Source organism: Pinus tabuliformis, chromosome Q (assembly GCF_031772625.1).
Source record: "Pinus tabuliformis cultivar Carrire ecotype Pingquan chromosome Q, CPIR1, whole genome shotgun sequence".
Classification (NCBI taxonomy): Eukaryota; Viridiplantae; Streptophyta; class Pinopsida; order Pinales; family Pinaceae; genus Pinus; species Pinus tabuliformis.
The window spans coordinates 15,554,473-15,569,434 of NC_142296.1; the positions used below are offsets into that span (position 1 = coordinate 15,554,473).

The window sequence follows — 14,962 nt, forward strand, 5'->3', positions numbered from 1 at the left end:
TAGATGCCCCGCATACAAAATTTGATGAATTCAGAACGAACCCATAGCAACAAGGTTGTGAGTGGCCACATTGGTACAACAATCATTAAGATTGACTTATACTCGTAAAAATAATAAAAAAAGGCAACCCTTTTGAGGTTGAATTTTCCAACAACAACAAAAAATCACGCTCGCTTAGTAGTGCAATGCTCAAAAATTGATTTAGAGTGATCGTCTATCAAACATTATCTTAGAAGAAAGTCAAAGATTTTAACAACATAACCTCAATAGTTGTAAATAGATGATGATAGTTATTTGTCAATATAAATCCCTAATAGTAATAGTCACAAGTAGAGTGGTAAGAAAACCTAATATCCAAGAATAATTGGAAGCCATTGCAAGAAAAGTAGTCCTTACGCATGATGCTTTTGGTGTCAAGAATAGGGAAACTATAATGCTTATAAAATTCTAGGTGATCAATGAAAGATTTCTTGAAGTGCGGGATGGTGAGGTTGCTCGCATAATCTAGAAGTTGTTGCTAGCAATCCATAACACGCCACATAAAGGTAAATCTTTCTTGCTCAAACACATGTTATTTACAATGAACATGGAACCAGAATCACTTCAAAAACATCTATTGAAGACTAGAGACATTAAAAAGATCAATTACTCATGATTCAAATTGATATAAAAGAAAGTGAAGAAGACTTGGTTATTGAAGGAAGACTTAGTTAGTACAACCTTGAAGAGTCACCCATCTTTTAAAAATTTCATTGAGGTTTTTCAGATGTCACACTAGAATATACTAACCTTATTATTGAGTAGTTGTGCCACAAATTGCTTCAAAAGGACAAAAAATACAATTTCACAACGATAGCAACCACAAATTTTGAGAGATGGCTCTGTTGTCGCACGGAATGTCTAGGCACCGCGACAACGGCTCAAATCGGGGGCTATCACCCTGATCCCCAATCTCACCGTTTAAGTTGTCTCCCTACAGCAGGCTAAGGGGGGTAGACCCTACGAAAATGGAATGAAGGTGAACTAGTTGGAAATCGGCCCGTTCGAGAGACACAGTGAAGTGACCAAGTACTTGATTTAGATTTAGCAAGATTTATAGGATTTGATTAGATTTTAAGCAATTGATTTCAATGCCTTATGGAGTCAACTATCTTGCTAGGAAATTTAGGACCAAGTAATTGATTTGCAATTGCTGCTTGAATGAATGACTATCTTATATGAAGTGCAGATCCTAAAGCTAATATGAGATGCAAGAATCTTGGTTAATTTTAGTTAAATGCCTATCTAAGTTTTAACGCTTCGATCCTTTCTATATTGAGCCTGATTTCGTAGTAATTGGCAGAAAGAAGATAAGGTGAAGCACACTAAGTTGTGATTAACGATACCTCTCTTGAAAATCTAACATACCCAGTGCCTCAGGCGCTGCAAAGAGCTGTGGCTCTGACGACTGCAAGGTCACCGTTTTAAGTACTATTAAAAGCAAGCTTCTCAAGCAAAGATGGATGGATACCTATCTCTCTATCGACCAAGCTTATGCTTGGAAGTAAATTTTGTTTATGCAAAACTAACTTATATGCAAATGCACCAGATGATGAGAAGAAGTTAGACCCAAGGATTAGAAACACTTGCGTCACAAAATCCCTTAATCACCAAAATATATTGCTCGCTTTATTGGAGGAAGACTTAAAAATAAACCCCTGCAAATATTACATTTAAACCACAAGCTTATTTCAAATCTTTTTTATACAATTATAGCTCAAAGAGAAAAAAAACTTCTTTGCAATCAATGTCAACAGATGCTCAAAAAAAACTCAATTATGAAACAAAAGATATGCGTTTTATCACAATTCGATGACAGAGTACTTAATTTTTAGAAATTAGTTTTTAGGACAACAGCAATATGACAATGAAAACAGTAAGCTAGCAATGATATCTTTATGCCAAAAATTCACTGTAAAGTTTCCAACCTTGCCCACATGAATTATCAAAAAATTTCAGCCTGTTATGATGTGATTTCCATAATTATATCATATCTGATATACTTATTACAGTCAGCCATTAAAACATGAAATAAGCCTAATGATGAATGCCCAACTCAAGAAATTAATTCTTTAATGTAATAGACAACTTAGGAACTGATTTTAGGGTAACCCACATAAAATTTTGCCACTGTTATATTTCAGACTTCATAAACAAAATTATTCAGAGATAACAGTCACCCAAAATGTAGATCTAGGTCAAATTCTTGATACATATCAAACATAAATGACCTATTAATGTGTTTAGCAATTTTTTTAGTTAATTTCAAACCACTTAGATGTGTTTTTTACCACTATTAGAAAGATATATGATTGTTGTTGCAAACAGTGAGGAAAAAGATGGTTTAGAGATCAAACCCTTAGGCCCTAGGCCTTGAAGATCACTTGCCCAAGTTGCCAAAAAAAATTCAATACCTGAAGCACAATTTTTTACCAAAATTTCTGTAAAAACCCACCAATGATCAACTTCAGAATATTAAATATTCAAATCAGAAATGGAGCAAGGGGAATCTAGGGCCAATGAGAGCTAGCACAGGGCCAATAGAACTAGCGTTGGGCTAAGAGAAGGCAGATTTGGGCTTAAGAACCCCAAAACTTGAAACCCTTGTTTTGAAAAAAATATTTTGCTTTAAATCTTCAGATTTATTGCGAAATCTTTAATGGTTGACCCTGCAAAAATATTTGGAACAAGATATTGCCCTCTAGGGCCTAGATCTGTCTCAAAACCCCCAGATCTGCCTAAAAAAAATCTCAAATTTGAAGATTTACTTGGTTGATTTCCCAAATCTATTCCTACAAACAATCTTTGAACCTAGATCTTGCCCTCCAAGGTCTAGATCTAGCTCAGATCTGAAGATTTTCTTGGCCGATTTCTCAGATCTATTCTTGCAAACAATCTTTGAGCCCAGATCTTGCCCTCTAGGGTCTAAATCTAGCTCAGATCTGAAGATTTTCTTGGCTGATTTCTTAGATCTATTCCTGCACAAGTGAAAAGAGAAAAACCCAGTAACCAATATGTACAAAAATAGAGAAAATCCCAAAAACTCAAGTGTTAAAATTCAAAATTATGTTACAAAATTTCATATCTACATAAGTGAATAACAAATCTATACAAATAATTTATAGATCTATCAGATCCGAGGAGTATGAGTCCAACTCCGCTCCCAGATCTGATCATCTAAGGCTCTTAATAGCTAAATCTATCAAAATTTCCACAAAATATTCAAAGATTTTGAAATTTTAGAGAGGTACTAGCCCAAAAACACACTGCAGAAAAAGATTATCGTTAGATAAATCCTGAGGCTTATATGAAGTAGGCTCTTCAGAAAATATGTGTTGAGGGTTGGCTAGTCCAGCCGAAGACTATACCTAAACGCTCAATGAGAACCTGAGAGATCTTCTGCAAACACTAGATCAACCATCAAATCAAGTAAAAAAATAGAACAACAATAAAATTATGAAAAAATAGAGATACCTGCCATTCAATCAAAATTGAAAATGTTATCCTAGATCCAACAAACTGAATAAGATACCTATATTCAGATTATTCTAAGAGAGCTAATGATTGACAGTTTTCACATAATATTAAGCAAAAATTAAAACAATGTTACCATAAATTCATGAAGAGGAACACTACAGCACGTTGAAACCCCAAAGACTTTTGTATTAATTCAAAAAAGCATACAAGAGAGCTTGAGAGCTTAGTACACGATTCAAAAGATCGGATGAATTGACTGACAAACGACTTCCTATTTAAAGATAAGTCCTCCAATGGCTAGTTCGAGTGATCCTTGTCAAAGTAATCTCGACTGTTGATGAGGATCAAAATTTCTTTTAATCTCATCTGTCGAAATTTTAAATTCTCGAGGAAATTCGAATTTTTCAATTAAATGCATTTTAATTAATTCAAAAATTAAATTCTTGAATTAATTTCCTCAAAATTTTGACTTTGACTTAACCCCAGGGACCAAAGGCTTAAGATTCAACAAAATAATCAATTTACCTTAAGTCCCAGGACCTCTTAAAATTTAATTTTTAAGGACCGACGAATTTTGCCTTCGAAGAATTTAAATTTACCTAGGACATAGAATTAATTAAATTTTCAGCTTAGGATTTTAATTAATTTTTTGCCAGAAAATTTAATTAATTAACCTATGAGGGGATAAATTATTTTTCCAGCCCTCAAGACACTTTACATCATAATTTTCATATTTTTTACATCTCAAGGGGGAAAACCCATTTGTAGAAGACCCTCACAGACTACCAATTTTTGCGACACAAATATAATCCAATAGACCAAGCAATTTGTAATAAAATAACCTAACCAAATAGTTAGGATTATTCCCAAATCACTGTTACATAGACTAGATCTATAACAGTAGGACTCGCCTAAGATCCCAATGACAAAATCCATTCCGACTTTGGGATAAGGCTAAAGGAAAACTCTATCGACCATTCGAGAATGGATCAGTGAGACAAAAAACCTCTTGGAATGTAGATCATCACCAGAAAAGTAAGTTTACCTAGGAAATTACATACACGACACGGATCTGCTGAGATTATTTACATTATACACATGCAGAATGGGTTTACATTATAACATGGTGATCAAGCTGATGATAATAGCTGAACAACACGAACACGTCGATCAGGCGCTATTCCTTTTGCGAAAAAAGGGAGTGTACTGCTTTGGGTCCTTGACATGTAGTGGTCAACAGGCTCTTGTAGCAAAATTGATAAACAAGTGAAAGTTTGGAAAACCAAATTATGGCAACAAAACTCTAGGTATGAAAACTCAAAATAATAAAGTTCTTTTTTTAACAACCAAGGACCACATCTAGAAAGGGGCAACATTTTGAAAACGTTTGAGCCAATGTAGCCACACGAAGCAGAAAACTCTTATTCCTTTACAGCAAGAAACAGGGGTTAAAAGGGTGTTAAGTTTTTTTATTGATATATTAATTCCCAAGATAACTAACTACAAAGATTGATTTATTAACTTTGCATGGGATAAAACCAAATCCAACTTAAGTGGTGTTTATGTTGGAGAGCATACTTTGTAAAAGGAAAAGGCAATGTCCAAATCAAACGAAACATTACATTGTTATTCATGAATGTTTTCCATATTCTTGTTCTTTTAGTGAAAAAGATTACAAAACACAATCCACAAATGGATGTCACTTTCCAAAACGAGATATGCCCATTAAAAACAAACGAACCAAGAAGACTATTGGAACAAGGGTAAAGGAGAAGGACCTTTGCATGTCATCAAAGGTAACTCCTAAATTGATGATCTTTCATTAATGTGATATCTAATTTATACGACGAATTGACCCTTCATTTTAGTTTCCAAGGGTCATTTCACATTCTCCTATTCTATTTATGTACAAATTTTTTTACGGGACACAAATCCCGAAGGATTATGTCCAACATTTCCCCCTTATGTCAAAGGGGTGTTTGTGAGCTCAAGCATTATTCTGAATTTTTCGAACTTTCTATTCCAAGAGCTTTAGTGAAGATGTCTACAATAACAATGTCTTAAATGAATAGCCTTGCCCACTACACAATATCAAACCAAATGATACTTTTTGTTGATGTGTTTGGTTCAACCATGGAATATGGTATTCTTGGCCAAATTGATTGCAGAAGTATTGTCAACCAAAAGGAGTAGAATTCACTTGATTCTCCTTAAAAATATTTAAGAATTTTCTTGAGCCACACAACCTCCTTTGTTGCTTTTATAGATGCAACATATTTTGCCTTTGTCGTGAAACTTGTTGGAACTAATTATTTGCGTGAACTCCAACAGACAATTGTTGATCTAAGAATCATGAGATAGCTTGAATTTGCAACTCCATTTTATTTTGTCTTTGTCAAAGTCTAAATCAGAATATCCAATCAAACTAAATCCATCCACCAATAAGTATTTAGGTCCAAAGTCTTGAATTCCTTTCAAGTGCTTCAAAACTCTTTTTGCAACATACCAATATCCTTCACAAGCCTTTTGCATAAATCTAGAAAGAATTCCCACAACAAATGAAATATATGCTATGGTAGTAGTAAGGTAGATAAAACTTCCCACAAGATGTATGTACTAGTTGCATCCTCAAATTCATTATGTTCTTTTGATGTGAGCTTCAAGTTCTGGTCCATTGAATTAGATAGAGGGTTGCATTCAACCATGCCAAACTTATTCAACGTTTCTCCAACATACTTATTTTGGGAGAGGAAAATATACTTTAGATGTTGAATTACGTCAATCCCCAAGTAGTAGTGAAAGTGTCCCAAATATGTCATCTAAAATCCCTTCTTCAACTCTTTCTTTATAGATGCAATAAAGTTTTGATTATCCCCTATTATCAACATATCATCTACACATAACACGAGACACAACAATTTTGCCAACTTTCTTGGCAAACAATGTTGCATCATCATTATGAAAGTGCTTGAAATTTAATTTCAAAAGATGCTCAATTAACTCTTCATACTAGGCTCACAGTGTTTGTTTTACGCAATATAAGGATTTGATGAGTTTACATACTTTCTATTATTTCCCTTCACAACAAAACCTTCTAATTGAGCCATGAAGAATTCTCTTTCAAGTCTCCATTCAAGAAAACAGTCTTCACATCAATTTAATGAACTTTTCAACCATTTTGAGTTGTCAAGGAAAAGATAGTTAGGATGGTGGCCCACTTTGCTGTGGCAGCAAAAGTATCTTCATAATCAACACCTTTTTTTCTATGCAAATCATTTTGCAATAAGCGTTGCTTTATGCTTGTCAAGTGAGCCATCTGATTTGCACTTGTTCTTGTCGACCTACTTGCATCCAATTGGTCTAATTACAAATGGAGGGTCAACCAAAATTCCATGTTACATTCTTTATGAGAGCATCATACTCCTTCATTACTTCTTTCCATTCATTATGAGAAGGAGCTTATTTAAAGGAAATTGGTTCAAAGTTAGCAAATAAATTCAATCCACAATCATATGAAACATCAATATCATCTACATCAACTGAATCAAAATTATCTACATCACCTCCATCTTATCTAGTGGAGCCTTTGGTTCCTACCTTTTAGACCTCATTAGGATGAACACTTTCATTGGTAAGCCATCTTGGGGGGCCTTTCTGAAATGGTCAAGGTTGCTCCACTGAATGAGATGGGGTTGCATCAAGATTTAGCCTTCCAATCCTCTCAATCACATCACTCAAAGAGTCTTCCTGATGTGATGAAGTGGTTGAAACTTCATGAGAAGGAGACAGCGCCTTTGAAGAAGATTCCATAGATTGATCCAAGATAGGAATCCCCTCTTCAAAACATGAAATCTCATTATCAAATTCTTGATATGTCTTTGCATGAATGAATCTATCCAAACAATCGAGTTGTCGCTCAACAGTGTTGTCAATCTTGGAAGGTTTAAGAAAAGTTACATCTCTAAAAAGAATAATCTTTTTGTTTACCTCATCATAAAGACGATAGCATTGGTGGTATCACATTTCAAAAGGAGTCTTATTTCTCAAGGCATGAGATGGACATTTGTTTTTCACATACACTGCACATAACATCGCATCAGCCCCAAAACATCTTTCAACTACACCATTTTGATGAGGATGGTATGGAACTGTGGTTTGATGTCAGATCCCATGTTGGCAAATATAGTTTTCAAATTCATTAGAGGTGTACTCTCTTCCATTATCAGTACAAAGAGAGCCAATATGTGATTATTGTTCATTTTCAATCAATAGATGAAAATTTCCAAAGTTTCAAAAGCTTTAGATTTACTTTTCAACAAATACACCAAACACATTCTGGTGTCCTCATCAATTAAAGTCATCATATATTTATTTCCATTACCATAAGGAACAAGAATAGGGCCACACAAATCATAATTTATCAATCCAAGTTTTCTACATGCTCTGGAAGCAGAATCATGACACTGTTGTTTGTTATGCTTTCCACAGATACAAGCATCACATGTTTCATTTTCTAGGAATAGTAGGCGAACCAAAAACACCATCCTTCTTCAATCAACAAAGGTTGTCATAATTAATATGCCCAAATCTAACATGCCACAGAAGACTAGATGGCAACGTACCTTCATCACGATGAGAGTTGTGGTAAGAATTTTGCGTATGAGCAGATGTCCCTTTTAGCATCAACAATCTTTCATCTTCCACTCCAGTCATGACAACCAAGTTGTCAAGTGCTTTCCTTATTTCTACTTTTCCATCAAAGATATGAATAGAGTGGCCTTGCTGGCGAATGTGAACAAGGGATAACAGATTTCTCTGCAACTCTAGAAGGGAGAGTATATCATGCAAAAGAAAATCGAGAAATCCATGCACTTTAAACCTGATGGTGCCAAGTCATGAGCAATTCAGACTTGACTTATCTGCAAAATACATTGTTCCATCTACATTATCACTGAAGTCTTCAAAGAAGTCTATCTAGAAGATTATATAGTATGTTGCACCTGTATCAAGCAACCATGCATCTCTCTAAGAAGCAAATCAAAAGTGAAACAAATCTTCAATCAATGTTACATGATTTGGGTTCAAATTCAAGTTCAACAACAACAAAAAATCGATTTGAGCTCGAAATTATCCATGAGGTTAGGATAAGGTTCGACATTAGGTTGGAAACCCTATATATAAAATTATAATTTATTTAATTATATATGTGTATATAATTATAATTATAATTTAAATTATTAAAATATCACACATAAATTAACTTATATAAAGAGCAATTAACTTTTCATACAAAATATAAGTTATAAATTAATCATTATATATATATATGGAATACGATTTGTATTATGCATTTAAGTTTTGTTATAGCATATAAACTATATGAATAAAAAATAACCTGAGAAAAAAGGAAATCATGGTCAACCAGTGATGTTGTGCCCATGTTCAACGACGAGACAAAACCAATGATGTTGTATAGTCCCCAATGAGTCGAAACAGCTAACATCTTCTGTTGCAAAGTATGTTTTCTCAATGACACGGGTATGGATATGGATAATGGAATCGTCGACTTCCTAGTCGCTTGGTGGATCGCACAATGCCACAATGCAGAGATGAAGCTCGACGGTTAAAACCGATTTGGTCAGTGGTATGGAAAGGAGTTGCAAAGGTTGACCATACTGCAGCATGTTGAAACGGGGTGACAATGTGAGACCAGATTTCTAAATGAACCCTAAGTCAAACCTAAGCAAATTCAAAAAAAAATTGGTGGTATCGTGAGGACACACAAAGGTCGACCACACCGCAACTCATTGAAGCTAGCCGACAATGCGAAACTAGAACGAACCTAGGTCAAACCAAAACAAATTTGAAATTTTTATTTGGGTTTGCCAAATTTCAACTTCAACCAAGAAGTTCGGCGAACCCTATGACACTGTCTTTAGTTACTCCAATATTGCAATGAGCAATAATATAATGAGCAAACTTAGGTGCTTTACCTTTAGTTGGATCTGTTGTTTTACCTCTGCCTTCTTTTTTGTTTTCATTATCTTTGATTCTTTCCTAGGAGATTTTGAATGTTGATGCATCATGTCCATCTCTGTCGCAATGAATGAAATGAAGACCAAGCCTCCTTGATGGTTTTTAACTCCTGCCTATGAAATTCTTTCTTCAACGTCCTCTTCTACTACTACTTCCTTTAGGAGAATCATGCGATTGATTCTTTCCCTTCTGAACAAGGCACGGTGCTTCTTCAGGGGCCTAAGTTGTTGTCTTCCTCTTATTAAAAGATTTCTCTCGCTTTGCAACCTTCTCCTTCAAACAGTCAAAATTAATAGACTTGAGTTGGTCACTAGCTTTCAAGGATTCAAGATAGTGAGAGTATGTAGGTTAGAGGGCCTTGATGATGGCCATGAGACGAATGTCCATCTTCACTCCAGTATATATCTTGCATTAAGGCTCTAATTAGTTTGAAGAGTGGCATGTCCATCTTTTCAACTCAAGGTTGAAGAGTTTGACCATTAGTTGAACAAGCTCCAATTCAAAGTATAAGTCTTACAAATATTTCAACTTCTTTAAAGCACCATAATAATTTGTAATGAAAACTATATGACGACTCACCTTCACAAATTATTTTCGACAAGTTATTAAAAATGAGGGTATGCCTAATATTTCTAGACCATTCTCGATATTCTCCTTGCACTATGCCAATAATGAAAATGAGGGAATGCATCTTCAAACATAACAAAATCTTTGCTAGAATAATTGAACTAGTGCAACAAAGTTTGCATCAATAATTTCCTAAATAAAAGAAATTAGTAAATGAATTCCTTTTATTATGTGATGCAGGTGTTGCTTCAAATCCCTAAAAAGAAAAATCGATTCAATGAAAGAGATTGCAAACAATAGGATTGCACTAAAACTCTCCATTTGCAACTCTATCCTCAACCCCTTTGCAAACAAATATCAATGTTTATTTACAATCCGTGGAGAAAACTATTAAGGCAAGACAAGTGAAACATTTGAGAGAATAAGTGAGATGCCAACTACAAAGACAAAGACGAAGATGAATGACTACTTCGTGGACAAAGCAAAAAGTCAGCGTTCAGATCAGAGGAAAACAATGAACAAAGATCGTAAGGACCTCCAATTCCTCAATGGAATCGTTGGAGAGACCTTCCAGATCCTTCTCTCATGAACTAGTGACTAAACTATTAGGGTCGGTCACCCTTGTTCTTCCCTTTCTTTCGCAATTTGGGGCACCACTTTTTCTCAAACTATCTAGGAATGGACGTAACTCTTTGTCTTTCTAGCAGACTACAAAGTCTTCGGGTTGGCCTTCTCGTTGCTATATATGACAATGATGGGGTATATTGTGGCTTCCATCTACACAAGAAAGGGAATTTGTTACGCTAGGGTTATGAGGGAGATGAGGTTAGATGAGTGTGATCACAACATCAACGATACACAAGAAGAAATGGAAATCGATTTGTGTCGTCTAGGAAAGGAAAAGAGTTACTAAGGATATTGTTAGAAAGTTTTAGCAACTAGAACACCCGATTGAGTGCACATTAAAAGGATAGGTCGTAGTCTAGAGGGAATCTCAACAGTTGACAAGGACTATCAAACACAATGACGCATGTAAGCATTGGGGTATGCAAGTGTGGCAAGAGCATTATTGTACTCTGCGCAGCAATGGAAAACCTGAGGGGAAGTGTTTCTGCAAGTGCTGAGAGGTCAAGAATTGAGCAGGGCTTTGATATCACTATAGGAGGTAACTCTTGAATTGATGATCTTTCATTAATATCTACTTTATACAATGAACTAATCCCTTGTTATTGTTTCCGAGGGTTGTTTCACATTCTCCTATTTTATTTATCTACAAATCTATTTACATGATAGAAATCCCAAAGGATTATGTCCAACCATAATAAAGAGGCAAAGTCACTTGCCCTAATAGCCAACAATGGATGAAATGAGAATACACTTTGGCACCAGAAGTTAGATCTTTGTATTTCCATTATATTTATTTATCCACAAAAAATAAAAAAAAAGTGTTTGGTCACAAAAAATAAAAAAGGTGTTTGGTCTACCATAGATTCGAGAACAAATCGAGAAGGATTTATGTTAAGCTTGTCTTGAAGGAAATAACGTTGATCAACAACAAATGAATGCAAAGCATGGAGGGCAAAGGTTGTTCTTGCATTGATGCATGTTGATATATGTGGTCCAACTAGGGCAATGTCTGTCCTACGCACCAAGTACTTATATTGATTGTAGATGGTTTTTCGAGAAAAATGTTGGGTTAAACAACAGTCAGCTGTCTTTATTGAAGATAAAAATTTCAAAGCCATGGTTGAACTTTTGAAGAGGAGTTTAGTAGAGGTGTAAAAATCCTCGGATCATATCATAGAGGAGAGTTTCCCTCCAATGAATTAGTTAAATTTCGTAAAAGAGAAGGAATTCAATGCCAATATCCACATCTTATACTCCTCAGCAGAATGGAGTAGTTGAAACAAGAAAATGCATGGTAGTTGAGATGTAAAGATGCATGTTGGATCATAGGCAGTGCCTAAGGGCAGAAGCAATAGGCACCATAGTGCGCTTCAGGCAGTGCAAAAATTCCCTACAAAAGCTGGGTCCAGAAGAAAACCTCAGGTGAGTTAACTTAAAGTTTTTGGTTCTATTGCATATGCATTAATTCCAGAAAATAGTTGATGAATTTGATGTAAAATGCATGAAACTTATGTTTACTGACACATGGATATTCAACTGTGATGTTATCTTTAATGAAAGTACAAGACTTTGTCAGACCATTTCATATCAGAAATCAAATCTAAAAATAATTGATGAAGGTTTTGTTATGGCTGCAAAATCAACCAGTGCAGAGGAAAAAGATACATGAGGAAGGAATCCTCTGCAGCTGGTGTGCAGGAAGAACTCAGCAGTGAAATGATCCAAATCACACAAATCAGAGGGTAAAACAAGGAGAAAAAGATACCAAAATCATATCAAAAATCTGACTTAAAAATAATGCGGCAAGACTTTTTCAGACCATTTCATATCAGAAATCAGAACTATAAATAATTAATGAGGGTTTTGTTATGGCTGCAAAATCAGCCACAGTGCAGGGGGGAAGGTGCATATCAATACTAGGGCCATAGGCTTGATCATTAAGCTGCCCCACTCAAAACTTATTTGTTTCTTTGAAAAAAGATTGCATTTGGAACATTACTGCAAAAAAAAAAGAAATTGCAAAAAAGGCTAAACACTCCCCAAAACGCAGGGAGCGTGCACCCGAGGCGCTCCGGAGCTGCTCCCGCTCGGAGCGCGAATTGGGAGCGGGAGCGAGAAGGGGGGGGGGGGCAGGTCGCTCCCCCACAACCCTGGGTGAGTCAAATGTCAGGCGGATGGTTAGTAAAATAACTTGTTCGACATTAACCATGCAGGTTCCATGTCATGTTGATCGTTTCGAGATGCTAATTGCTGCCATCACAGAGAAGCAAACTGCAGCCGGTGCCCGTAAGTTTGTTTAGTCCAGGCAAGTTGTTTTTGTCATGAGACAAGTAACTGTGTAATATGACTGTTACGGGGGCGAAGAGATGTTAGATAAATTTTATACTGGTCATATTAATACTTGGCACTCTTTTTTGGTGTACTTTATAATGAGGTTATGTTGTGATGTATCATGTCATAATGTAATGTTAAGTAATAAATTCATGTTACGTGTTTGGGAAAGTCGGTAGCATACTCATTGTACGTCTCCCATCTCATAAATAAGATAATGTCATAAGTCCTATGTATTGCAATAATATATCAATCCAAGTACATTTCTCTTCCAAAAATTTTTACATCGCCCCACAAAATGTTCAAGCAGTTAATCACATTAACATTACTTGCTAGTTCTCTGCATCAAAGAATAGCAACTGTTACTGTATCACAAGAACCCACGCACAAGGTTTCACAGTCCAACATAATTGTTGGCCAATTACTGTCTCGACCAAGTTCTGTGAATCTCGGAAGCTCTGAAAAAAAAATCTAGAGGATTCTAGAGCTTTAATCATGTACATTATATCCCCAGTAACTTTCACATGTATGGCATCCTGTTCAATGACATTAGATGAGCCGAGTAGAAAATACTGACCACAATTATGCATTTAATGTTATTTTCCACACCGTACACCCTTTGGGCAGACGTATTCTCCACACAAATAATCATACAGCCAAAACCCAAACTCAGCAAACCTAGCTCCTATATTCAAAAGAAAAAATTACATCACATAAATCAAAAAATTGATTTCTAAAGCCCCTTTAGACTAACAGACAGTAAGATCATACACCCACCAGTTTGCGTTCTAAAAGCATGGCAATATAGAAAAACGACCAAAATAACTTACCGTATAAAAATGATATATATACAACTTTATTTGGCATTATAAACGTAAAAATAATTTCCAAAACGAAGAGGGCAAAGGCGAAAAAAAGGTACCATGCATACACGCCAGAATTTTGCCAAGATCACTTGTGGGAGTCACCAAGACACGAACATGTTTCCCCGCCATGGTGAGAACACCAACCGTGTTCTCGGGATGTGACTGCAAAAGAAAGCCAGTAATCAAGCATAAACTCACCTATTTCGAAGAAAACGGTTTAGAACTGAAGAAAAGGACGTTACAAGAATCGAACCTGGGTTTTTGCCCCACAAACAAGATTAACGGCGTCGGCCATCGCCTGAAATCTGGTTGGTGGGTAATCTCCGTTTCTCATCCATTCCGAATTATCGATGCATATCATAGTCGCCTGTTGCAAAACAATACGAATTACTCTGCATTTATTTACTGCTGCCAATGCCATGGGCGTTCAGGGTTTGAATGGCAAATAATTAAATGGGTGAAAGATTTGGAATAAGTACCTCCAGAACCATTGTTGGTGCCGGGAATGAATTAAACGTATGCACTGAAAGCGAGCAGATGCGAATAGAGCAGCAGCAGCTGGGATAAATGGATCTGTTGATGGAATCCAACCTCTGTTTCGCTGGGCTTTAAAAAAGAACTCCACAACCCTCTGGTTTTGCCTTTCCGTATTGCTTTGTAATTTTTTATACGTACTCTTGGCCTCCAATGCTTTTACGAAGTGTGCCCTTGAAGTAATGCCTTGAGTGTAAGAATTTTGGGATTTATATTCAAATAAAATCATCATAAAAAACAATGAATGTATAATTCAAATAAATTAAATTTAAAATAATTAATAAATTCCTGAGTATGAAATAAATTATTTGAGAAATATGATAAAGAGAGGGGTTTTCCATTACATGATAATTAATATTAATAATATTTTATTTCTATCTTGAAATTATAAAGAAAATAGGTTGAGTTTAGATGGTAAAATTGTTACATAGGATGGTAAGTTATGGCTTTAGGGATCAATAAAGAAATGAGTTGATGTAAAGTGT

At 35.5% G+C, this 14,962-nt stretch overlaps 1 protein-coding gene across 2 annotated transcripts in view; it reads right to left on the bottom strand.

The window, feature by feature from the left end:
- LOC149218028 (26S proteasome non-ATPase regulatory subunit 4 homolog) overlaps positions 1-14,662 on the bottom strand; it is an 89,843-nt gene extending 75,181 nt beyond the window's left edge. The window contains exons 1-3 of one of the 2 annotated variants that reach the window (XM_089383751.1): positions 14,423-14,661; positions 14,197-14,310; positions 14,000-14,105 (exon numbers count right to left, since the gene is read on the bottom strand). In XM_089383751.1, the coding sequence (XP_089239877.1) occupies positions 14,000-14,105; positions 14,197-14,310; positions 14,423-14,434 (232 nt within the window). In that variant the 5' untranslated portion in view covers positions 14,435-14,661. Of the gene's footprint in view, positions 1-13,999; positions 14,106-14,196; positions 14,311-14,422 lie in introns of both variants that reach the window. The other variant, XM_089383750.1, reaches the window with a different exon arrangement.
- Between the last annotated feature and the right edge of the window lie 300 nt (positions 14,663-14,962).